General features: G+C 59.6%; 1 protein-coding gene across 1 annotated transcript in view; it reads right to left on the bottom strand.

Annotated features, from left to right (window-relative positions):
* Positions 1 to 5,435: 5,435 nt before the first annotated feature.
* RAB22A (RAB22A, member RAS oncogene family) overlaps positions 5,436 to 25,420 on the bottom strand; it is a 39,485-nt gene continuing 19,500 nt past the window's right edge. The window contains exons 3-7 of the mRNA XM_028524657.2: positions 19,997 to 20,078; positions 11,340 to 11,411; positions 11,146 to 11,252; positions 10,478 to 10,587; positions 5,436 to 6,425 (exon numbers count right to left, since the gene is read on the bottom strand). Coding sequence (XP_028380458.1) covers positions 6,328 to 6,425; positions 10,478 to 10,587; positions 11,146 to 11,252; positions 11,340 to 11,411; positions 19,997 to 20,078 — 469 coding nt within the window. The 3' untranslated portion in view covers positions 5,436 to 6,327. The remainder of the gene's footprint in view (positions 6,426 to 10,477; positions 10,588 to 11,145; positions 11,253 to 11,339; positions 11,412 to 19,996; positions 20,079 to 25,420) is intronic.

Here is a 25,420-nt window from a genome sequence, read left to right as displayed (position 1 = left end):
AGCCACGGCGGCAGATCTGGGCTGTGGATGGTGCCACCAGCGGCCCAAACTGGAAGCCACTTTGTTTTCCTCTTTTCATAATAGACACTATTATAAAAAGGCACGGATGTCTTACCCCTCGCATCGGGTCTTGAAAAGGCATGGCATTCTTAGGAGAAATAAGAATTGCTGGTATGACGGACTCACTTTTTTTTTTTAAATTTAACGTCTAGGCTCACTTCCATACTCCGTAGCTGTTTCCCTTCAAGACTATGGCCTTGGACTTGTTACGCCCTTTGGCAAGCCGCTCTATTACAGACTAAGCAAAGTTCTGACACGCCATCTCCTCGCCTATGGTAGGACGCATTTTGTCCCTCGGTCCTGTTGCCACTGGGAAGTTAGTGCTGCCCCGGCCTCTGTGGAAATGGGGGAGTTCTGCACCCACAGTTAGCCGTGTTTTCTGACGGCCCTGGTCGTGGCTCGCCCCCCTGGGCAGACGTGGCGAGCACACCCCACTTCTGTCTGCATGGAGGGCAGTGCGAGGAGTGTCACGTGCGCTAAGGAGGCGGCTGGTGCCCCGCGCCTTTAAGGGAGAGCCCACCGCAAAATGAGAGAGAGAGAAGTAACGCAAGAAGCCTGCTTCGATCACAGAGAAGGCAGGACATCCATTCCTTGAGAAGGCCGGGGGCATGACCGACAACTGTGTGAGTGACTCACAAAGTGAGATGGCGGACAGACGGGGCTGGATGAGAGTGAAGAAGAAAATCTTGTCCAGAACAACAAAGCTCCGTGTACACGGTACAACACATGGTTTGGAAAACGGAGCCGCCAGTCGGCTGCTCTGACTAGGCGGCTGCTGTTTTGCCCGCGGTGCATCGACCGGTCGCTGTGACATCATGTGCGTGGTCCATGAGGTTAAGGAGAAGTTTCATGTTATGTGATAACCGCATGTGGAGAGTGACAGGGGGCACACGGACTCAAGCTCTGCTTTTGCAAATGCTCAGGGGGTGAAGCTGAGTACTACAGGTAAATTCGGGGAAAACACCCACGAAGGACCGGCGAGATTAGGACTAAGCCCCAAAGGGAGGTCACACGCCGCCACATGCCGACCGTGTTCGTGCGTGGGCAGGTGCACTTCCCGCCGGCCCCGGCCCCGCCTCCCTCGGCCTTTCCGACCGCGTGGCAAGACTTTGAGGGAGTTTCCTGGGCAATTTCAGCTCTGAGTAACGATGATCAGCCCCAGGCACAGACTGCTGTTTTAAAGATAATTTTCTCCAAAGTAGCACTGACATTAAACAAGTTGCTTCTGGAAACACGGAGAAGTTCCCGAATCAAGAAGGGGCATCAAAACCGGCATGTTTTGTTACTTTTGCATGATTAGTTAAGGTCTACTGTTCAAAACTGCCAATTAAAGAAGGCTCTTTGAAAAAATCATTGCTGTCTTAGGACTTCCCATTAATTGGCTCAATTCTTGGCACTTGAATTCCAGTTCACGGAAAGCAACCCGGAATTTTGTTTGTTTCAACTATGAAACATTTTGGTGGGTCACCGGGCACCGTACGTCTCTGAAAATGAACTGGCAATAAATTGAATATTCTTTTGTTGTTGTTGTTACATTTAAGGCTCCATGATTTTTATTCCAGTCTTTACTGACACATTCTAATCTCACTATCTAAAATTTCCAACATAACAGAAAGATAAAGGTTTTCCTTTTTATTAAACCTCTGAATCTTTTTGTTTTGCAGCCCCAAATATTCTAGCATATCCATAATTGATTCTATTCTAAAATGAAAGAACACAGATATTATTTCTGATGGTGCAGACCATCAAATTAAGGTCGATCTATTCTCCTGGAAGTCCTTCTTTATTTGGGAAGTAAATAATTTTCCTATATGCTAAGAGAACCCTGAAAGACAAACTGAGAAATACAGACATTCCTGGTTCTATTTACTCACTTTCTTCATTATGTCTAATGAAGCTTCATCAGCATAAGCCTCTCACTGATCCTGCTCTCGAATTGAAAGAGTGGAGGCTCCTGGAAAATGTAATACCCTTTTAATCTTTTTTAGACTTTCGCTTGCACAAAGAACAGGACAAATGCCCCAGAATTCCATCAATGTTTCTTGCAAATCGGATAATCCAATTGCCTGGATTTCTATTACTGGGAGTCAGGACAAGGGACTCCGCTGTCAGGAGAAACTGGCGGAGGCTGTTTCTTTCAGCCCCGAGCTCAGCCCCGCCCCCCCCCACCCCCCCCTTTCAAAGCGGCACGGCGCAGTGCCCACCGTGTGCAGAAGCTGTCGCCTGGACTATTCTTTAGCTCCTAAACATTACCTTGAATTATTTGAAAATTTCTGATGGACTCAGCTAATTGAAGGCAGGAATGCAGTAACAACTTGACCCTTGAAGATACATTCCATTTCTCTCTTTAAAAAATATTAACTGTTAAGAGGTAGACTGTCTCTTGAAGTGAACGGTAAACAGCAGTCGTGCTGCCAGTCCCTCTGAAACGAATGGAAACGACAAAGGCTTTTTTATGGGTGTACCCTGCCTGGCTTATTGTTAGGAGGTTAGGAGGGACGCTGGGGACAGCCCAGGGCACCTGGAGAGGGGAGCCCGCCGGAGTGTGGGGGCCCTCGCCCCCCCACAAGTGTGCAGAGGCAGGCACCTAGGACAGACCGGAGCGGAGGGACGTCCGTGAACCGTTCTCCAGAAGGAGCGGACTCCCTCATCACGGCCATGGGCTCCTGCAAAGACACCCGGATGTGTCACGCACAGAACACGCTCCGCGCCGGTATCTCACACCCTGCGGGGCCATGGGTCATGTTTTCAGTTGTGAAGCAATGAGTGAGGAAGGTGTATGGGAACTAGTATAACCTCTTTTGCGACGCTTTCTCAGAATGTAGCAGATGCACACGAGCAAAGGCCTCTGCAAGCTCTCAGGCCCACCTGCCCGCCGGCACAGCGGAACCTGCACGGAGCCTGCGCGGGGCCTGCCTTCTGCGGGGGAGCTGCGGGCCAGCGGCGGGGCGAGGCCCACGACGGCCTCTCCGGGCTCCCTCCGGAACGCCCCCTACACTCACTTTCCTTCTCGAGCACAGAAAAGAGACAAAGAGAAGACTCAAAGAGACGCTGAGAAATGACACGTGATTTTCTTTCCCTTTTTTATATATTTTAAAATGATGAAAACTGATAGCCTCAAGGACGACACCGGCCCCTAGGAGATCACGCCTCTCACGCACAAGTCTCGATCCTTTCCAAGGGGGGGCAGGGGCAGGCGCTTCAAACAGAAGCTTAAACGGGCAAGAGAAGCGGTCCCTTTGCAGGGACACCGTCTTCCCGCCGCCGCGCGGAGGCCCCGCCCTGATGGAGGTGAGCAGGCAGGTGCCGGCTCGTTCGGAACCTGAAGGGCCCGCATAGGGGCACTTCCCCCCAATCACTTAAGAGAGAGATTACGATGAAGGGCACTCGATCACACTCTTGCTTTGTTCTTTTAATCACCAAATGGCAGTTAATTAGCCGCCAGAGGATCAGAGAAGCACTTGTGTGGAGAGAGACTTCTCGTGCAGACCCACGGTTCCTGGGATTAGACACCTGCGAAGAGCTCGTTTCAGTGTCTCCGAGAGGAATCAATACGCATCTGCAGCTACCCAATTAGTGCTGTTTCTCTTTCCAGTCCCTAACATTTAAAAAAAAAACGCCCGTGTCACGTGGGAACCCAAAGAAGAAGACTTGTGTAGATGGGTCACCCCTCGGTTCCCTGAGAGCCGGCCCTTCTCCTGAGGGACACGAACCAAGGACACGTGAAACGTGTGTGAGATCGTGGCTCCGTCGGGCTGGCACCCACAGTGTGTTCAAGACAAAACACTGCTTCCGGCTTGAATAACCACCTTCGCGTTCTGTAAGCAAGCAAGGCGAAGGAAAGCGTTTTCGCTCTGCCCCACCGGGAAGGGACTACGCACGGGGGGGTGGGGGGGCGAGCAGGTGCTGCGGCTCAGGAGCGAAAAGACACCGCGAGAGACGGTGTCGCACCACCGTCTGAGACGGGCTGCTGGCCGCGAGGGGCGAGAGGCCCCGCGCGCAGGGGAGCAGCGAGCTGCAGAGCCGCGCGGCACCCGTTCTCTGGGTAAACTCGGGGCTCCGGCCGGAGGGGACACTCCCCCCGCACGGGAGGCGCCTGAAAAATGCCCAGAGACCGGCTGCGGGCTCCCGGACGGGCCTGTCCGGGGCCGCACGGCCAACGCCACGGCAGGCGCAGAGGCGCTCGCACGCCCCCCCGCGCACCCAGGCTCGGCGAAGCACCGGGAAGGCCCCAGACCTGTGTCGTCTTCTGGCACGGCAGGAGAGGAGGGCCACGCACGCGCCGCCCCTGCAGCAGCGAGTCCAGCAACCTCTGCTTTTATTCTGCTGTCGTGGAGACAGAGGCCCCGGGGGGGAAGGCGAGGGACGCACCGGGCAGCGGCCAGGCGCCCGGGCCACCTGGACGCACAGGACACCCGGTTCAGACGCCCCCAGGTGCCAGGAGCCCCGTCCCGGGAACCCCTCTCCTCCTCTCCGAGCTCACGCTGCGAGGAAGCCAAGCGCCGCGGGCGGGCGGGCGGCGTCCACACGTGTTTCAAACAAGGCCACGTTAGGCTGTTCACTAACTATGCTCCTTCCGTCCGATGTCGGTAAGAAAATAAACACTTTCAAATGCTTAAGATATTCACCAGAGTAAGGAACTGTTTTTTCTTCTTTTTTTACTTCATCTGAGTTATAATTTTCCCATTAAAATCTGTCCATATCAAGTGGGATACACAAAGAAATAACAATTATTTTTAAAAGTTTCGACTGTTCAGTTTAAGGAGAGCTCTGAAAACACAATTTAGCTTGAAATTCAAGCTGTTTCATTTCCTACTTAATCTTGTGAATTTCCTTCCCTTACAATACTCAGGTTGGAAGGGTGCCAGATTAGACCAGGAACGAATTCTCACCAACTTTGCTTCAGTGCTTTAGTTTTAGGTTATATTAAAAACCTCATTAGGCTCCCTGAGGGACAGGAGTGTTAACCACTGACAGAGGCGGGGGCGGGGGGGGGGGGGGAAGGAAATGGAAAGATAAGCTAAGTTGTTAACAAGGAAAGCTCTCTTCAAACAGTGGGTCTGAGGCTGCTGCGGGAGCAGAAAGAAACTTAATACCAAGACCAGGTAAGTGACCTGAGCTCAGGCTTAACCCCCCCCCCCCCCCCCCAAGGCTAAGAAGGGCTGGCCTGGCTGGCCGAGTGGCATCTGTCCGCATCACGCCCCCCAGATGGGATCTGCAGGGCAGGGCTGGGTGGAGGGGCGGAGAGACCTCTGCAGACGGAGCTCACTCGCGCACGGCCAGGTGCCTGCAGCACTTCCCGCCCACGAGGGGTGGGCGTGTGCAAAGGGGGCAAAGTTATGTGGAATGAAACAGAATTTATTCATGTATTTACATAATTTATACTCTTGAAGCAACAGTCTCATAAATATAGGCTATAACTTTACACAGGCTAAGGAACAGATAATTGTTTTCACCACCAAAATATTTGGGTTCAATAAAAAATTGACAGCATTTACATCACTTTCTTTTTCCTCCTTTTTCAGCCAGTTGGTCAGGTTAAACATATGCCATTCAGTTTATCCCAGGCCGCTTCTCCCCACCACCATCCTGGTCACGAGAGCTTGTGACAAAAGGCGCCAATGATGAGTTTGGGGACACACACAGGACAGGGTCCGGGCGCACACCGGGAGCGAGCGCGGCCGTGGTTCCCGGGGACTCGCCGTGTGCGTCGGGGCTGACGTGCGCGGCGGGAAGTGCTCTGGACATGGCGGATGTAATCATTCCCACCCGTCCTGTAAGTGACCAATTCACCCCCAGGTAATAACTGCCATCCCTCCACTTAACAGCGCCCCCCCCATTTAAATGATACAACTCCCCAGAAGCGCGGCAATGGGAAACCACGGAGACGATAATCTCCACGAGGTCTTCTTCCCCTCGAGAACCACGAAAGTGCTCGTTTTCCCTGTACAAAATGTTACATGAAGTCTTGATTATAAAACTACTCAACAGTGGGATCCTGCCATCCATACAATTACGTGTTCCTTTCCGCCAGGTCAAAGCCAGCGAGGGGCCCCTGGGAGCAGGGAGCCCCTGCGCAGCCCGGTCCGCAGACGGGGTGTCACTGCTGCAGCCCCCCCCGAGGAGAGGGCTGACCAATTCCGCGCCTCTTTCTTGCACGAGGGAGGCCCCAGCCCGGCCCGGCGAAGCCTGGCGGTGGGCCCCCAGCCCTCGTGTCAGCCTTCAGGACCACCTACTTCGTCGCGGGCCCGAGGGGCGGAGGCTCGGTCAGCAGCAGCTGCGCTTCGGCTCCGAGGGCTGCCTGCGGAGTTTGAAGCCCTTCCCGCCGCACGGCGGGCTGGAGTCGGTGGACGGGACTCTCCGGCCTGCGAACGAGAGGGGAGGGAGGGGGTGAGCTTGACCTTTCCAGGTCCGCTCACTCCCGGACACAACCGTTCTGCAGGCGCCATCTGACGCGTTTCATTCAAGTTTATTAAACTTTCCCTTTGGGGATGCTCTCGGGTTTACAGAAGAGTTGCAAAGATCACCCAGAGAGCTGCCGTGCGCCCCGGCCCCGTGTCCCCCGTGTCACTGCCCTCAGCTGCCGTGCGACATTCGTCCACAGCGGAGTTGACACTGGCACGCCGCTGTTAACCGAACTCCAGACTTCTCTCGGAGGTCATTGGTTCTCCGTTAGTGTTCCGTTTGCGTGACAGGGACCATGTGAGGGTATCACATGGCATTTAGTGACATTTTCTTTAAAAAAATTACCTGTTAAAAACATTCTGAGCAGGTACCGTGCACACACGGTAAAAGGATTCATGATGACAGGCCCGCCCGCTGCCCAGGGACGGGGCACAGGCACACGCGGTGCCCACACCTCCACCTGCCCCTTCCTAGGCCCTGAGAGGAGCGAGCTGTGGGCATGGCTGTCCAGCCCCTGCTGTCTTCACCACGTGCCCTGGGACTGTCCCCGCGCGGGGCTTGGAGAGCTGCCGCCTTCGGCTCGATAGCTCGGTGGCACTGCGGGGCACGGGTGCACTGTAACGTGAGTGTTCCCTTGTTGGCGGGCATCTGGTTTGCTTGCGATGTTCTGATGCCACCAACGATGACGCAGAAACACCCCTGTGGATCTGAGTGGACGTGGGGGATGCGTTAACGGGGTGGAAGAGCCGGGCCACACCACTCCACGGCGGGGCACCGCCGACCCATGCCCTGCGGCCCCGAGGCTGCCCGGCTCGGCTGCAGGGAGCACGTGCACCTTCCGCTGTGACGGAGGCTGCCGACCTGCTCCCCGAAGAGCCCGTGCCACTCCGTTCTCCACCAAGGACGCGTGAGAGCGAACAGGTCCGACTCGTGTGCTCCACGAAGCGCAATGTTAATTTTGAGGGAAACCTCAATCACTCCTCCACCCACCTTGCCGACGACCTCCGGGCTGCGTCTCGTACAAGGCCTTCCTGACCCCCCACCCCCCTCCGAACCCCCGACACCTCAGGCAGGAACACGCACGGGGGCTGGGAGCACGGGGCCGTGCACCTGTTCACACGGCCACTGCCCCACAGCGGACCCTCGGGGGTGTGAAGGCAGAGACCCCGCTGCTCCACTGCCGTGTGCAGGGCCAGCTGCGCAGCCCCTGGCGCGGGGGTGTCTGACGGTGTGAACTGGCACGTGCATCTGAGGCGTGAACAGGCCGAAACGCAACCTGCAGGTTCTTGGGTCCCTGGTCACCAAGCCCGGAGCCTCCAGCCTGTAGATCTGGGTGGGTGGCACCCAGCGCGGAATCTGTGCAGCTAGAAAGCGTCCCCCGTGTGTCCTACCACTATTTTTCAAATGCCTATACACGCTGTTGCGAATGAGTTACAAGTTAATTTAAGAGCTTTACTGAAGCTCCTTGTCATTACATATTTCTCAGTAAACAGATAATGGAAACACAGCTGGGACCACAGAGTCATCTCTGAAACGTTTTTAAAGACTTCATTTCTAGAGAGAGGGGAAGGGAGGGGGGACAAAAGCGAGGAAAACACCCGTCAGCTCTGCAGGGACGGGAGGGGCTGGGAATGAGCCAAAAGTGCGCGCAGAGGCGAGGAAGCCAGGCGCGAGGGTCAATTCAGAGCGTTTTAAGCACTGTAAAACAGGGAAACGGGCAAAAAGGACCAGAAGGGTCAGGAGTCAGGACAGTGGCTCCCTTGGGGGTGGGGGGGGGCTCCTGGGGTAGCTCGGGCCTCGCTCGGTGCAGATCCCAGGAGCGTCCTCTGCCGGCGAATGTGCCTTGAGCGTCACACTTTGGGCGTGAGCACTGACAGTCACACTTTGGGCGTGAGCACTGACACACTTCGGACGTGAGCACTGACAGCCACACTTCGGACGTGAGTGCTGACACTCAGTCACACTTCGGATGTGAGCACTAACAGTCACACTTTGGATGTGAGTGCTGACACACTTCGGACGTGAGCACCAACATTCACTCACACTTCAGACGTGAGCACTGACACTGTCACACTTCAGGGGTGAGCACTGAAACACTTCAGGCGTGAGCACTGACAGCCACACATTGGAGGTGAACGCTGACACACTTCGGGCGTGAGCACTGACACTCACTCACACTTGGGACGTGAGCACCCACACTCACACTTGGGACGTCAGCGCCCACACTCACTCACACTTGGGACGTCAGCGCCCACACTCACTCACACACACTTGGGACGTCAGCGCCCACACTCACTCACACACACTTGGAACGTCAGCGCCCACACTCACACACACTTGGGACGTGAGCGCCCACACTCACTCACACTTGGGACGTGAGCGCCGACGCAGCTCTCTCTGCAGCGCCTGGTACACGAGCGCCTCGCTCTCCGTCTCCCTGTTTCTCAGCTTTGTGAGCGTCCTGCTTTTTATTTTTCACAGTTACAGCGAGTGCGTGCATGCTACTTTCCGTCTCAGGATCTTCACTGCTGTACGGTTCGCCGCCGCCCTGTTGGTGCCGCCAGAGCGCAGGCCTCGTGAAAGAGGAGCAGCCCGGGCACACGTCTGACGCCCACACTTAGACGTTTCGACTTGGACTGTGAAAAGCTCCCCCCGGGCCTCAGGTGCCTCCCAGGAACGCATCTGGACGCCCGCTCTTTACAGTCTGGGAAGACAACCGACATCCTGGCTGTCTAACGTGGAAGCGCAGGGGCCGGCCGGGGGGCTGCAGGCCCTAGCCCGCGGTCCCTGTGCGCCGGCAGACGGGCTGGGCGGGACGCACCGTGCTCTGAGAACAGCCGGGTTCCTGGCCAAATCTGAACAGTAGGTGTGTGCTACGTAAACCTCAGGTCTCCGGTGCTCTGAAGAAACTGAGGACATCAGAAACAAACACAACAGAAACAGCCCCAGCACCTGGCAACCAGAGGCGTGCACTCCAGTGCGGCCCCACCGCCGACAGGGGCCCCAGGGCGCCAGGCCTGCCCGACGGGTGGGCTGGCCCCGGTAGGCCTGCGGGTCCCGGCAGGCACTCACGTTCACAGCCCTGCCCTGACGGGGAGGCCTGCATTCCACCCAGGGGGCGGCGACGCGAGGCACGCGGTGCCCGGGGGCTGTCTCCCGTCCCGCATCTGGAGCCCGGCACATTCCGGCAGCCTGAACTCGGGTCTGGGCACGGCCCGCTCCGCCACCTCTCCTGCCAGCGCCGCCTGCTCAGGGGCGGCCACTCCCCGGCCACCTGCGGACGCTCTTCCGCTGCATCCTCCCTTCTTCTCCCGCCACCGCTGCTGCCATCCGGGGGGTCTCGCTTGTTTTCTGTGCTCACTGCCTGGCTCCTGCAGGGCGGTCGGCGCCCCGGGCGAGCAGAGGCCGCACCGCACCACGCCCGCCCTGTCCACCACCGTTGCCCCTGGGCCCAGGGTGGTTCACATTTCATACCGTGATGAGTTTGAATGAATGAATAAACACACATACAATCTGTAGAGGGTCCAACAGGCACGCGGCAACCTCTCCCCTATCTGGTGTCAACACGTCAACACCTCTGGAAAGGGGAGGGGGAGCGGGAGGGGACAGGAGGGAAAACAGGGCTTTTGCTCGCCCAGTGCTAACTTCTGAGGACTTCCTTACAGGGGAATCCCACGTGCGTCTCCCGCCCCCTCCTCACCGACTCCCGGTGGCTCTGGACGACCGACGGCACCGCACAGAGAGGAAAGGGGGAGGCAGCACCGCTCGGGCCCCCCAGGCCCAGGTTTGCCCAGGGGCGGCGGCCTGGGCGGGAGGGCCACGCTCCGCCGGCAGCAGCTCTCCTGCAGCTGCAGGGCACGGACGGGGCTGTCACTCTCCACTCCCCGCTCCCTCCACGGAGAACGGTGTCGGGGACCAGAGCACCCCACGCGAGGAAGGAGCTCTGCCCAGCCAGATGACTGGTTTAAGCTGCCCCGCACAGGGGAGACGCACACAGCACGGAGATACTCACTAATTTCTATGAAGAGTTCGTTGATGTTTATGGCATTTTTGGCGCTGGTCTCCACAAAAATCGCATGGATGGAGTCGGCGTAGTCCTTGGCGTCCCTCTCCATGACCTCCCTGGAAGGCAGCGAGTGCGAATCAGAACACGGCCCACCGAGAGCTGCACGCTATCCCACCCACCCTGTCCTTCACAGACTCGCGGTGACAAAGGAGGCCACTGAGGGCCTGCGCCGCCACCAGACGCGCCGTGCCGCCAGCAGCACGCACAGCGCAGCGGGGCGGCCCCAGAATGGCAGGCAGGGGCTTCTCCCCCCGGAGCAGGAGCGCCCCGCCGCGGGGGTCACCGAGGTGGTCCCGGGGACTTTGAGTGCCTGCGCTTTCCTCAAAACAGGACCCTCTGCCTCGGGAGCCAGGGGCTCTGCTCGGCTCAGGACACGCCAAGCCCGACGCAGCCGACGCCGGGGAAGTCACGTGCCCGTCTATAGCCACACTCTAATTAGCTCCAAGTGCTGAACTCTCAATTTCACTTTGAAACTCCAAGACTCCCACCACACAACAGAAAAATATTTTTCAATGTCAGAGACAGAAATAAAAGCAAGATTCTTATACTGGATGCTGCTCAGCGAGAGTCGGAACACGCAATCGGCCCCGCCATCTCCTGTTCTAATAACTTACCTGACATCGATAAGATCACACTTATTTCCTGCGATGGCAACCACAATATTAGGTGGGCCGTGCTGGCGAAGCTCTTTTACCCAGTTCTTTAACGTGGAAAATGTCTCCTGGAACATAAGAGAAGAAAGCAACTGGAGATCTAGGCAACCGAGAGAGTCTCCAAAATAGTCAGAAGCACACGATACACGCCTTACTTCTTTTGTGATGTCGTAAACAATTATGGCGGCAGCCGACCCGCGGTAGTACATGGGCGCCAAGGCACGGAACTGCAGGGGAGAGACGCAAGACCGGGAAAACCGGTTAGTGTGTTTCCTGTGGGCTCCAAGCCCGTTACCCCTGCACGGAAGGTAACCTTTCTCTCCGCCCAAGAAGATGACACGGTGCTTTAAAGCCAACGAACCAGTGATTACCAAAGGCAACAACTCTCAGTGTAACACTGAAATGCCTCTCAGTAGATGGTTTAGAATACAGTTTTATAGGAATTAAATACGGTGCTATAAACAACTGTTTCAGCTAAAAAGGCTTTTTAATGGACCTCGGTGGTGTTATAATTCCCAAATTCATTTGTTCAATAGTCCTTTAAACTTGGGCTTCCCAGGTGACCACGGAGACAAACACCATGCTGCAAACAGTTCTCCAGAGAAGTGGCTACACGGGCGGGCGGGGGTCATAACGAAGACCCTGCCACCTGAGTGCTGCGGGGGTCACAGAAGCGAGTGCACGCTTCCACTCGCTACTCGGAGGGGCCTGCAGCTCCACTTCTGGCTAATTCCACACAGGTGGCAACTCCCCAAAGCAGGGAGCAACCTGGTTTCATTTACCTGAACTGAACCCTGTACGCACGGCCTCCTCCCACCACCGCCCCTCCCTGCCCCACGCACAACAGGGAGGGAAGGACAGGGAGGCGGGGAGAGGAGTAACAACTCCCGCGGCAAGGCGGACTCGGCCGGCCGTTCCTCCCGACGGGCGTGGGACGCGAAACCGCAGCTCTGTGCCCAGGGGCCCTGGCTCCCGGGGCACGTGGGTGTGCTGGGCCGGGCCTCGCACTCAGTGCTGTGAGGCCAACATTTAAGGACAGAAATTTCGCCTGTATTTGACCTTCGTCTTTTGCCTCGACTCTGAACCCCGACCCCACGCAGAATGGGGCGCCACTGTACGCGGGCCCTGCTCTCTGCTCTGGTGGCCAGCCCCGCAGCACCGGCAGGAGCTGATCCAAGGGGGTGGCGTCTGGTACTCAGCACAACCCACGTACAGAGGGAAGCCTGCAACTTCTCACCCAGTGAGCCTAACCTCCGGCTTCTACACTTGCGTGCCGAGTTTCACAGAAGAAAGTGACACTGTGACTGTCAACTCCCTGAGGGAAGACAGCCTGTGTACCTACTCCGTTTTCTCTCGGGGCCTCGTGTCGGAACGCCGCGGAAAAGCCAGACCTGGTGGAGAAAGCGGGTGAGAGCTGTGGAGTGTGGGGCGACGGCAGAGCGGAGCCAGACCCTGATGTGCAGACACCGGAGTTCCGCTGGTCTCGCGGGGAGTGCGCCTGCCTCTGGGTGCGAGCCTGCTAACTCCCAGTAACACGCGGTGATTTACAGACAAAAAACCCAGACGTGCAGGTTGTGAGCGGGGAAAGCGCTGCCGAGGGGAACCCGAGTTGCTGGGCGGGAACGACGGCTGACCCCCACGGGGCGCGCACAGGGGGGACAAAGGTCAGCACCGCCTTCATTTCGGAGGTACTGTCCCACTAACACCCTTTACAAGGTCTTTGGGGGGGGGTTGCCTTCAAATTTGGAAGGTAAAATTCACATAGAGAAGCACAAAAATCTTAAGTTTGACCAAAGGGCTCAGGCTTTGCCCTGGCCGGCAGCTCCGGTGGCTAAAGTGCCGCCCCGGTGCACCGAGGCTGCGGGCCCCGGCACGGGCAGGGTGCGGGCAGGAACCCACCGAGGGACGTGGCAGTAAGCGGGACGACAAATCAGCGGCGTCTCTGTCTCTCTCTCAAATCACTCAGGTAAAAAAAGACCTCAGTTTTGGTGAGATGACATGCATGGACACATGCGCCCAGGTGAACAGCAGCCCACCCAGAAAACGTCCCTACCAAGACAGCAAGCTCCCCGATGCCCCCCACTCAGGCCCCTTCTTCACCCCCGATGCCACCACGGGCACCGACGGGTCTCGATGTAGCCGCCACGGTTTGCTTTCCGTGTGACTGGCACAGGGTATCCTCTTCCGCTGTTGTTTCCAAGCCGTCTCCGTTTCGGGGCAGCCCTCTTCCCAGCCAGCGCGGGGCTGGCCCTGCTTGCCCACCGCTCTGCGGGCCGCGGCCTCCTGCGCGGGCGGGCGGGCGGTCCTTCGCGTCCACTGCACTTCGACACGCTGGTCTGACTCACGCTCTGTCGCCTTCTCGCTGTTTGCTTTGTATTTGTTCCACCAAGGGAAAATCCTGTTCTTCCTTTATTTCCCTCCTTTGCATTAACTAAGTATTTTTAGTATATTTAAGTATTTTAATCTGCCCATTGGCTTTTTGGCTAGACCTTCCTCCCTGTGTTACTTTTTAAGAGGACGCTCTTGTAACTACAACACACAGCCCCCCCTGCCCCCCGCCCACGGCCCACTCAGTTTAGAGCGGACCGCCCCGTGTAAAGGACCAGAGCCTTGCAAAAATCTTCCTTTCATCCCACTGCCTCATGTGCTACTTTTGCCAAGTATTTTAAATCTACATACGCTACAAACTGTACAATCCATGTCACAATGTTTGCATTCAACAGCCAGTGCGCCTGGCTGGTATGGCTCAGTTGGTTGAAGCACTGTCCAATAACTAAAGGGCTGTGGGTTCGATTCCTGGTCAGTGCATGTGCCTGGGCTGCGGGTTCGAATCCCTTTCTGTGAGTGTGCAATTGCTAGTCGGGGCACACATATGGGAGGCAACCAACGGATGCTTCTCCGCCTCACTGACGTCCCTCCCCTCCCCCGCTCTAACAGCAATGAAAAAATGTCCCAGGGAGAGGAATAAAAATAAGTAAATAAGTGGCCAGCAGTATTTTAAAAAGTTGCAGGACAAAAAAGCCTTTGCATCTGCCACTGCCAGTGGCAGCAGTCTCTGCCGCCTCTTCCCGTGGGCCCGAGCCCCCACCGGCGCCGCCCGCTCCAGCCTGAGCCGCCTGCGGGGGCCGCTGCAGCCTCCTGGCGGCTGTTTACTCTGACTCCACATCTGAAGGATGATTTTGGCAGGGTGACTTTTATTTCACTTTATTTTATTTTTTTGCTTTTAGCACTTCGAGGACACCGTTCCACCGTCCTCTGTACATAACGCGTCCATCACCTCTGGCCACTCCCGAGACTTTTCTCTTTCACTCTGGCCTCCCGCAGTCTGGCTGCGGTGCACCCAGACGTGGCTCTCTTTGTACTTCTGGGTGTGCTGGCCTTCTGCGATTTGTGAGCTGCTGTTTCGCCAGATTTTGGAAATTTTCAGCCACTACTTCTTGAAATACCCTTTCTCTCTGTCCCCCCGCCCAACTCCTTCCAGATGGCAGTTACACAAGCATCAGATTGTGCGAGTGTGTCCCCGAGGCGGAGAGACCGTGTTCGTCATTGTCCCACCTTCTCTGTCCCTCTGACTGGCCAGCGTCCCTCTCCCACCCAGCAGGCGTCCACTCCCGATGTCCCGGGCTCAGTTTCAGCATTTCCGTTTGATCACTAGTGTCCGTTCGGTGCAGACTTCCCCCCGCCCCGCACGAAGCAGGTAAGGCTACTTCTCCTGTAACCTCGGAACCCTCTCACCTTCTCCGGGCAGCAGCTGGTGGCTGGCTGCGCACCGAGAGGCCGGCTCTGCCTGTGGCCAGGGCAGGTCTGCCTGGGCCTGCCTTTAGTCCGAGGACACAGTGTCTACCCCGGAGGCTGGTCCTTCTGCAGCTTCAACGAAGCCCAAGGTCTTTACCGACCCTCCGAAATGGCGGGACTGGACCCCATGCCCGAGCTCCCCTGACCCTCGAGGAGCAGAGCCCACTCTCTGCTCAGTCTTGTCACCCCTCCAGTGGCTGCTTTCTGTGGGGTGCCTCGGAGTCTCCCCTGTGCACTCACAATCCGGGGTCGGGCAAGACTTAAAGGGACCGTGCGCTCAGGCTCTAGGGCTTCCCTCCTTGGTGGGTCCACCTTTCCCGCACTTCGACTCTTTGGTTGGTGGTGCTACGGCCTTGAACTCTGTCTCAAAATGCCGCAAGCTAAGAGGATGGGCTTTCTGCTCGCAGTGCTCGCTCCCCTGAGCTGTGTGGATGGGGGGTGTCCTCCGGGGAGCAGTGCACCCCTGTGGGTCTGAGCCAGTGGAGCTCCCTCCGGGGGAAGGCCTCGCCCAGCAGCAGCGCCTTAGCCGCAGCGCCGCGCAGACTCTCCACACAACTGCCGTCCGCGGGAGTGTGACTCCGCCTCGAGCCACCCCACCGTGTCCACATCTCGTGCGTCGAGGCGGAAGGCGGGGGCCCAAGGAGAGGCTCAAGGGGTGTCAGCACATCTCTGCTCCAAGTCTGGCTCCAGAGTAGGGGCCGACAAGCTCTGGAAAGGGCCCGAGACTCCGTATTCCAGGCTCTGTGGGTCTGTGCCACCAGGACTTGACTGCACCCCGGAGACGTGAACGCGGCCGGAGACAGCACGCACACGAACAAGCGTGCGGCCGCGCACCTCCAAGTCTCCTCTGCAGAAGCAGGAGCCGGAGGGAGCCCACGGGCTGCGGGGGGCCCCGCTCTCCCCGGCACCGAGCCACTGCTCTGGCTCCGGACGGAAACTCGGGAGCGAGCCCTCACGCGGCGACGGGGGCCGCAACGAGCCGCACCTTCCTGGCGCTCTGCCTCGGCAGGGGGCGCGAGGGGGCCCGCGCCCGGGTTCAGGACCCAGTTTAAGGGCTGCAGCAGTCTCCGCCGGAGTCTGGTTAAGCAGCTTTCTTGCGCGTGAACACAGGCAACGAGCACTGAACTGCCGCTCCGTTCGCGGCGGATCTGCGGCGCGCGTCTGGGGCGCGCACGTGTGCTCGGTCCCTACCGCCACCGCACGAGCCCTCGCCGGGAGGGTGATCGATGGAGAAAGGCCACCGAGAGTGAATCCATTCAAGGGAGACAGTAGGAATAAAAAGGCCTGACAGGCTCCGTCTTGAGAAAATAAATTTTAAATTATGGAAACAAGTTTCATTTTATCTGATACTCGAAAAAACTTCAGTTTATTGCTGCAGCCAGGAGCTGGTTCCCTGGATGAGCGCCGACACCGGCTGATGGATGCTCTGGCTGTGATTCTTCCGATAAAGCTCCGAGCTGGCACACGGTGCTATCCGTCCCTCCATCTCGCCTCCCCGCTGCTCCTTGAAAAAGGTGACTTTTATAAAAATACTTGAGGATTCCATTAGTCTTCCTCAGTCCTCTCAGCCCTTTGAAACACAAATCATTACCTTTGGAAGCACTATATCACCATCCTGATGTTTTTCTCCCCATTTAACAAGGCCCCTAACACCAACGACATTGGCCACACTGGCCACGCTGGCCAATGTCAGGACACTGGTCCCGCCCACGGACTCAGTGAGCCCACTCTGCGGCCACTGTGGCTCAGCTGGGCCAGCGAAGCCTGCGCAGCAGCAGCTGCAGGGTCCAGGCGGGGAGGGTGTTTGAGTGCTCAGTGCCCCCAAAGGGTTTCCATTTCGTTCTGCAAAGAATCTCGCTACTCAAAAGAACAGAATAATAAATGTGCAAATATCAGAAACTTACACTTTGAGGCATGGGGCAAAACCAGAGGCTCTGTCCCTCTCTGTGCTGGGGTGGGGCCAGCAGTCAGAGGGCCCTGTCTACCGGCATCCGCGCCACGTGCCGGGGCACAGAGTGCGGACGTGAGGACGTGAGGACGATCCCCGCCCTGGCGGGCTGGTGGGCTCTGCAGACTGAGTGCCGGCCTGCGAGCTGAAGTGGCTGGCACACGCCTAGGTGACAGGCCAGGTCCCCAGCTGGGGCGTGCAAGAGACAACCGATTCCTGTTTTTCTCCCTCTCTTGCTCCCTTCCTTTCTCTTAAAAAACAACAGAAAAGAAGAGAGTCCCTGACCCCCAAGGAGCTCCCAGCTCCCAGGCTGACAGAAGGTAACAAGGGAGGAACAGGTGCCGATCCCAGGGACCCGGGCAACCGACAACTCCTTGGGATAGAGAGAAATATGCCGAAGAGCCGCCTGCCAGTGGCTTAGATGCATCGACCCTGGGCTGGGCACCGTGCGAGGCGGCAGGAACGCAGCAGCGAGCAAACGAGACACGGTGGTCCCAGGGCTGCAAGCTTATGGTCCTCGGGGAGAGACAGCCAGACAACTGCAACTTGTGGCGAGGGTCCTGAGGAAAACAGGCAGGGGCACTGGTGGGGAGCGAACCGGGTGCTCTCAGGTGTGGGCCGGGGAGCACGGAGCCGGCCGGCCAGCCGCAGACCGCCCAGGGAAGACCCCCGCGCGGGGAAGAGGCAGTTCCGGCAGAGGGCGCGGCATGTGCTGAGCCCGGCGGGCAGAGCCTGGGGAGCCGCGTGGAGGCCGGCAGGCTGCCACTCTGAGCCAGAGCGGGCTGGGTCCGGAGAGCGGTGTGGAGGGTGGGGGCAGGCAGAGCAGGCCGCACGGCTCCGAGGGCCGAGTCTGGTTCCCGGGGCGGAGCCCTGGGAGGAGACGGGACACAGGGTGGCGGGCCAGGAAGAGGGACAGCAGGAACACCCGGCACAGAGCTGCACCTGAGAGTAAGGCGGTGGAGCACAGCGAGCGAGCTGAGCTGTGTGCGGGGGGCACCCGAGGGGCAAAGGCGAGGGCCGGGGAGAGGGAGGAGTCGAAGACCACCTCCGACTGGGGCTGGGAGGTGCGGGCGGGCGGCGCTGCAGGCGCTCACCTGCGAACCGCGGGCACAGGCAGGAGAGCCCGCCCGGAGGTGACGCCGGGGGTGAGTGCGTGCTGCGGGCCACCAGCGGGAGGGGGGTTCCCAGCGGGGGGAGCCGCAGTGCGAGGGCAGGCAGGTGTGAGACTGCAGGGCGCCTGGGGCTGGGTGGAGAGCAGAGGGTGGGAGGGGGTGCAGGCGGGGCTCCGGCTGAGGCCGGCCTAGTCAGGGCCTTGGGGGCCGCGCCCAGGGCAGGCTGGGAGTCAGCGTGTATCCTGGACCAGGCTCACAGCCCTTCACACAAGTCATGCTTGGCTGCTAGATGCTCAGCTTCTCTTCGACGTGGTGACCCGGGACCTCAGCGCGCACTCTGGCTGGGCCGCAATGGGCTGAGCACGTGCTGACCGGCAGGTGCCCCTCTCCGGTCTCCTGGCGCGGCTCTGCGGCCAGTTCCCCTGACCCGTGCCTGCCTGCCTCGTCTGCGCCCCCGGGGAGCCCTGGCTGTGAGACGGCGTGTCCAGCGGGGGGAGGCGGTCTCGCCTCTCGGAGCCCCCGTTCTGGTGCGGAGTCGTGGGAGGAGGGGGAACGAGAGGCAGGCAAGCAGCTAACTATAAACCCTAACAAAACCCTGCCGTTACGGTAGCAGTAAGGGAGAGGCACGAACTCCTGTTACTCTTTTTTATGGTCTAGAAAAAAGAGACACGGTACACCACCGTGTGAGCTGATTCACGGCGGCAGGAGCTCTGCACCCAGCGTGAGTCTTTAAGACAAAGGTGTTGCTGTGTTATCAGACGCGGGGGCAGGGTGACTGGGACCCGGGCCGGGTGGGAGGGTGGGTGTGTGAGTGGCGTGGAGAGCCGCGCCGGTGCTCGGCCAGCAGCGCAGGCAGTGGAGCCGGGCGCACAGACGTGCTCGGGAAAACTGCGCTGGAGGGGGAAGGGGGCGGCAGACAAAGGCCCGCCCGCCCCACACGCTCCATCCAGAAGCACAGACGGCGCAGGAGAGGGGGCGGGAGCGAGGCAGGCGATGCCAGGTGAGTGAGTGGACAGAGGGCAGGACACTCAGCGTCAGGACAAACAGAAGGAGGCAGACAGAACGCGCTCGGGACGGCAGATCTGCACAGACTCGGGGTGCCTCCGTCCGGGACAACGGCCGGGCCCGTCTGCGTCCCCCATTTGTCCCTGACGGGCCCGCCAGGCTCCCTGCCACACTCGGGGTCTCCGCTGTCTCAGATAACACCGCGAGGACAGGCTCTTCCCCCCGGTGCACTTTCAGGAGCCTCTCACAGCACTGTGCATCCATCAGATGCTCTGGTTTGATAGTACTGTTTGGAAAAAACATTAGACAGCAGCTGAATAATGGGGTGGCGGCCAGACGCACCGAGGCAGGGAAGTCAGACTGGGGGCCCGGAGGGAGAGTGAGGCGGCAGACAGGCACCGGCTCCCCCGCCCCGCCCCCGCAGCGCTGCCGGACTGCGGTGGGCGCCCCCGGGCCCACTCTGCACCGTGATGCCTCTGCCCGGCCCCGCCTCCGGCTCAGGCCGCTCCGTATTGCAAGGCGCCGTGTCAGCGCATCCATTTCACTCAGGTCTCAAACTTCTTCGCTGTGAGGTGCGTCTGCAGCTTTTAGAAGGTGGCTGTAAACGAGACGTGGTTAACTCTCCCCTCTGCCGCTACTTCTGTTCTGTCTGCGCTGCAGGACGGGCCCCGATTACACGAGGCGCCCGAGCGGGGCTTCATCGGGCATTGGTCAGCGTTTGCTGTAAGACACCGCACAGCGTGAAAACACCGCAGCGCCCGTCAGCGCTCGCCCCGCCGCGGCCCGATGTGGCGGCTCTCGCCGCAAAGGAGCGGGCCGGTCCCCGGCACGCACGTGTCTCCGGCACGCAGGGGAGAAGGGAGTAACGAGACCCGGCAGGGACAGTGACGGTTCAGGTGGAGCCTTGACCTGGGCCTTGGGAAAACACGTAGGAAATTAAAGAGTGACTTACTCGTTCTTGTCCAGCCGTATCCCAGATTAGGAATTTATGTAGCTCATTTTGGTACTGGACAGTCTTGGTCATAAAAGATGCCCTACAAAGAGAGACCTAGATGATCAGAACACAGTCAGTGAAAGCATGCTGCCGCCCCGGCAGCAAACACCACTCAGACTCAGCACACCGACTCCCGCTCCGCGCCGTCCCGACCGCGGCCCTCCCCGGAGCACTGCTGAGATGCTCGAGCGGGCACTGGCCGCACGGTCTGTGTCACCGCAGAGAACCAGGCACGTCTGCCCGGCACGGGGCGGCCAGAGTTCTCTGACTCGGGGTTGCCTATGCTCCGGGTCAGAAGAATCAAGATATAATTTGGTAATCCAGACATAACTCTCCCTTGTAAAATAAAGAAGTTGTTATTTTAAAAGATGGCATCAAGGAAGACTTTCTAGAACAGGTAGTGAGCACCCCGGTAGAAAATGCTAGGCCCTCTGGGTTGTCCTCCCCACTCCCACCCTGCACGGCCAGTGACCCACCGGGTGAGGGCCAGCGTGGCACCGGAGCTGCCGAGGCCGAGACGCCACCCAGGGAGCAGGAAGGTGGCCGGAGAGGCGACACCCTGGTGGTCACCTCAGACTCAGTGACAAAGCCCTTCAGCTGACCCGACGGCCCACACCAGGGCCCGACTCAGCCCTTGATAGGAAACACAATGGTGTGTGCTCCCATCACTCATTCTGGGGGACCACTCTGCCCGGGGCCTTTGAAGTAGGGGTGCCTCTTACTCTGGGACCTCACACTTCCTGGAGAACCTCTGAGGAGCCTCAGCGGCCAGAGCACGTGTCTGGACGCCGTGAAGCTCCTGGGCGCGGGTTTGGTCCTGCCTGGGCCCGGCTCCTGAGCCACCTTCTACCCCTCCCCGCGCCTGGAGTTCCCTCCCAGGAGCCCCTCACCTCCCAGGCGCCCCCCAGCGCGCCAACGGCCCAGAGGTGACTGTGTCCCCTTTCCCGCTGGGTGGCAGGCCCGCAGGGCCACGGGCCCCGCCGCCCCTCGGAACGGCACCCTGAGCAGCCGACCCAGGACAATGGACTCGAGGGCCGGGCACTCCCGAACACGCCGCACGCGTGGGGCACTGCTGAGACGCGCGTGACGGCTCTGTGAACTTCAGGACAGCGCGCGCTGGAATCGATAGAATGACTCTCTGAAGAATCACTGAGCTTAGCTATGTATCAGAATCCTTGCTTTTAAAAACCTAAATTCTGCCACAATTGAATTCCTGGCAATGTTTATACAAGTTGATGGTTTAACCAGCAGCCTCCCAAACAGCGCCGGTGACGAGGGAGGGGAGGGGGGCAAGGGGGCAGGACGCAGGGCCGCATTTCCAGGTCGGCCCTGTTCACTGGGCGCTCCCTCCCGGGGACTCACCCCGGCGTCCTCAGCACAGTGCTCTGTGCACGGAGGGTGCTCAACAACAGGGGTGGCTCTGGGAACCTTGGCAACCCACCGGGACTGAATCGGGACGAGCAGGACGGCCTCTCACTCAGGAGACACCCGAGCATCCCAGCAGCCTCGGTTTACCGCACGGACTCAAGGACTCGGTGGACGGCAGAGCACCGTGGCCCCGGGAAGCACCACACCGACACAAGGTGGTGGGGTTATTGTTGTTATTAACGGCAGCTCCTGGAAACGCTTTGGTTTAGGCTTTACAATTAGCCCTAGAAGCTCGCAGCCCCACTTTCGGTCAATCAGGGCTGCGGCGTTCCCCTTGGAGGGACAACGGGTGCCCCGCAGAGGCCTGTTAGCAGGGCCCGTGGGCCTGACACATCCGTCACAGCCGCTCACAGGGCGGGCGAGGAAACGTACTTGGAGAGGACAAAAGGCTGAGAAAGGTATACGTAACAATTATAAAAGGAAACGTTTCGTTACAGGATCGGGATTCACTGAGGTCCCACCCACAGGCCCACCACCGCCCCTTCCCCGACTCGCCGCCCGCCCAGGAGAGGCAGCAGGGTGGCTGCCACCCGGAGGAAGTAGGTCCAGGGATGACACCCGACTTCTGGCTCCGCCCCCTGGTCACCTCAACACCCCCTTCCTCTCCACACCAAGGTCTTCTTGTCCCGAGTTCTGCGCCCGGGTCTTCCTGGGTCTACGTCTGCTGACTTCTGGCCCTGTGACGCCAGCAACATTCGCCGGCCCCGCCCCGCCCCGCCCTGCCCCGCCAGTTCTTTAGGGATCTTGTCCATCCTTTTGACTCAAGCACCCAGAGGAGCCCCAGGCAGACTCTCCGTGGGGTCCTCCCACCCGGGGGTGGGCAGGGCCCGCCGAGTTGCCCGAGAGAAGTCAGACGACTGCTGTGGGCCAGTGCGAGGACTGTCCTGCTTCAGCGGGGCCCCCCCTTTGGCCGCTCACCCCACACAGCATCACTCCGTGTTCCTACAACTGCTTGCCGGCCCCTCCCGCTCCCCTCCCTTCTGGGCAGCAGCTCCTCCAGCCTCTGCAGAAGAAAGAGAGGTGAGGAACCCTGCGTCCTCCAACGTGGTCCTCGGTCAACACCACGCCCCCCACTTGAGAGGAAGCAGATCTCCCTTTGCACGCGCTGTGACTTCCACTCACTCTCCTGCCTTCGGCTGAGCCAGGCACGTTTTGTCTTTAGCTCGCACATCACCTCTCCCCCGGCCCGACGCCAGCACAGCCCCCACCCGGGCCGCCGCAGTCATGAATCAGCCGCCTCCTCTCGCGCGCCAAGTCCTCCCAGCAGCCCCCGTTTCTGCCTCCACACCGCCCGCCCCTTTTCCCAAGCGCTATTCGCTGGCCCTCCCGTGGCACGGCGCTCCTCACCCTTCAGGTCTGAGGTCACCTGCCCAGCGGAAGGCTGGGTGACCCAGGCCAACGAGGCGGCGTCCCCATCCACCCCCCACTCTGCAGCACACACATCATCCTGTCTCGTCTCCAGAGCACCTACCACCATGTCCGCATGTCCGGTCAGCTTGGTTATGCCTTTTTTAAATCTACCTGTTCAAGGTCTCACTTACCCAGGAGACAGGTGAGCTCCAGGAGAGCAGGGGCCCTGCTGTCCCTGTCCCTCCTCTGTGCTGTCCCCAGAGTTCTGACGGAATGCTGGCTGTGCTGCTGTCCCCACTCCCCGCTCTAGGGGGTCCTGGCAGTGCCCCTCCCAGAGCACTGAGGAGTGACAGGGGCCACGAAGTGCCTCGGAGCTGAGGTCACGGTGCTGGCTCTCCGGCCAGATGGGCGGCCTCGGGCCCCCGGGCTGGCGATGCCTAAGCAAGTCCTTCCTGCCGGCGGAGCCACCAGCACCCTCTCCCTCAGACCCCGGGATCCTGCTAGGGGACAAGCTGTGCCACTTGCTAGCACCACGCCGCTTTGCTGGTGGTTCCTCTGTGGAACCGGGTCCTGCCTCCCGGTCCCAGCCCAGGTGGTTCTGGTGCGGTGGCCACGCCCCGCTCCCTTCTCCTCCCTGGGCCCCCCCCAGTGCCTTCCCACAGCAACAGGCACCTCTGCTGATCGATCTCTGCGAGTCTGAAATCTCGGCAGGAACCACTGCAACCCTCCCAGCATCTGCACTCGCCGGCCCGGCCTATGGAGTGGCAACGACTAGACTCGGGGTCATGTCCGTCTGAGACGCAGAGTCGCCTGGCTGTCTCTTCCTGCCGGTCCCCCGGGGCGCCCTGGGGCAGAACGGCTGGGGTGAATGAATTCCTTCCCCTAGCTTCCTATTTTTACCTGCCGAGGACAACATCATTCTAAGTCGGACGGACTTCAGCTTCACGGCACAATCCTAACCCTCGACACCACCTCGCACCCACCACCGTGGGAAAGAAGGGCTCGCTCAGCTCCGCCCGCCCCATCGCCCAAGGGCCCCGGTTCCACGTTCCCAGTCAAAACACGAGGTCCGCCCTCGTGCCGCAGAATGGAGCCTGGTCTGCCGCGGTCCACGTCCTCTGTGGCCGCATCCAGTTCTGCGGAACTGTCTCGTTCTCCCTCCCGCCGTCACTCGGGCGCTGGGACCACTCCTCCACCATTCAGGCTGAATGATGGGCAGGGTGTGACAACCTCAGGACCTGGCTTTTTGAAAAACTGCGGTGGCTCTGTGCCATCCAAATGACACATTTTTATTTTCCAGCCTGCCATTTACTTGTCTGATAACCTTATTTTTCACCACGAAGCCATCTCTCTTCACTCTGCCTGGGCAGATCTTATTACCTCTGTAATCTAAAACCCCCACTAGCATCATCTGCCAGAGCCAGAACGCCCTTCGTAGACTTCTCCGTCTTTCACGACGCCTCAACACACGCCTCGCGCACACCAAGCAGGCAAGACCCCGGCTCGACCGTGTGCGCCAGTGGAAGCGCGGGCCACCGGGGCTGGCTGCGGCTGCAGGGGACGTGCTGGGCCCCCAGAACACAGGCGGGCCCGGCCCTGCCCTCCCATCCCAGTGCCCCTCTGACTGCAAGCCCTTGTCTTGGGGCGGCACGTGGGATGCTGTCTGTCATCCCGTGATGACACGTGGTGCCTTTTAAGGACAAACGACTCAGCGCACTTAAAAATGAACAAAGCGCCCAACCGCTCACTGACTCCCGACCTCACGCCAACAGTGCGTGGACCCCCAGGACACACACGGGAGACACCGCTGCACACAGCAGCCTGGGCACGTTGGGAAGGTCACACGGAAGCCCGTGGCTCCTCGAGCGGACACACCGGAGGGCCGCAGGAGAGCTCCAGAAGGCGCGAGGGGGAGCCTGCTGGGTGCTCCGGGAGAACCGCCGATGGGGAGGGCGCGTCCGTGTTCAGGAAGCAGGGCCTCGGGCGCACCCGTAAATCCCGTCGCTTGCGTGGGCTCCACAGTCACATTAAACTCGTCCTTTAAGGCCCGTCCGCCTCCCTCGGCCCCGAGCCCCCGCTCAGGCGGTCGCCGCCCACCCACGCCGGCGCTGCTTCACGGGCGGCTTCCTCCCCGGGCTCAGGGCCACCCCAGGCAAACCCCCGAGTCATTCTACACCTCTGTCGTTGTGAAGACTTCCGGGAAAATATTTCACGTCACAAAAACATTTCATTGAACACAAGGTTGAATAACAGAGAGTCTGGCCTCCTCCCCGCCAGGCTTGTCGAGAACAGCGTAGCAGGCAGCCTCGTGCCACGCCCGCGAGAAGGTCAGCGGTGCCCACGGGAGACCCGCTGCCCCGACGGGGTGCTCACTGCCGTCGGGCCGCTCACCCAGCCCTCTCCGTCCTGCACCGGCTGGTCTGCACCCTCCACCGTGCTACCTGACCCAGCACCGCTGGGCAGGCGGGGGGGGGGGGGGCACCCCATCTGTCGCTGTCCCCAGGAAGCTCTGGGGGGAGGCCTGGCCCAGCGGACTGCTCGTGACGAGGCAGGTCTTCAGGGAGACACCCAAGGGTGCGCCGAGCAGAGGGAGCGTGCGGGTGG

This window comes from Phyllostomus discolor, chromosome 9 (assembly GCF_004126475.2).
Source record: "Phyllostomus discolor isolate MPI-MPIP mPhyDis1 chromosome 9, mPhyDis1.pri.v3, whole genome shotgun sequence".
In the NCBI taxonomy this organism is placed as follows: domain Eukaryota; kingdom Metazoa; phylum Chordata; class Mammalia; order Chiroptera; family Phyllostomidae; genus Phyllostomus; species Phyllostomus discolor.
Note: the sequence above shows the minus strand (reverse complement) of the source record. Positions and strands in the feature narration are given on the sequence as shown.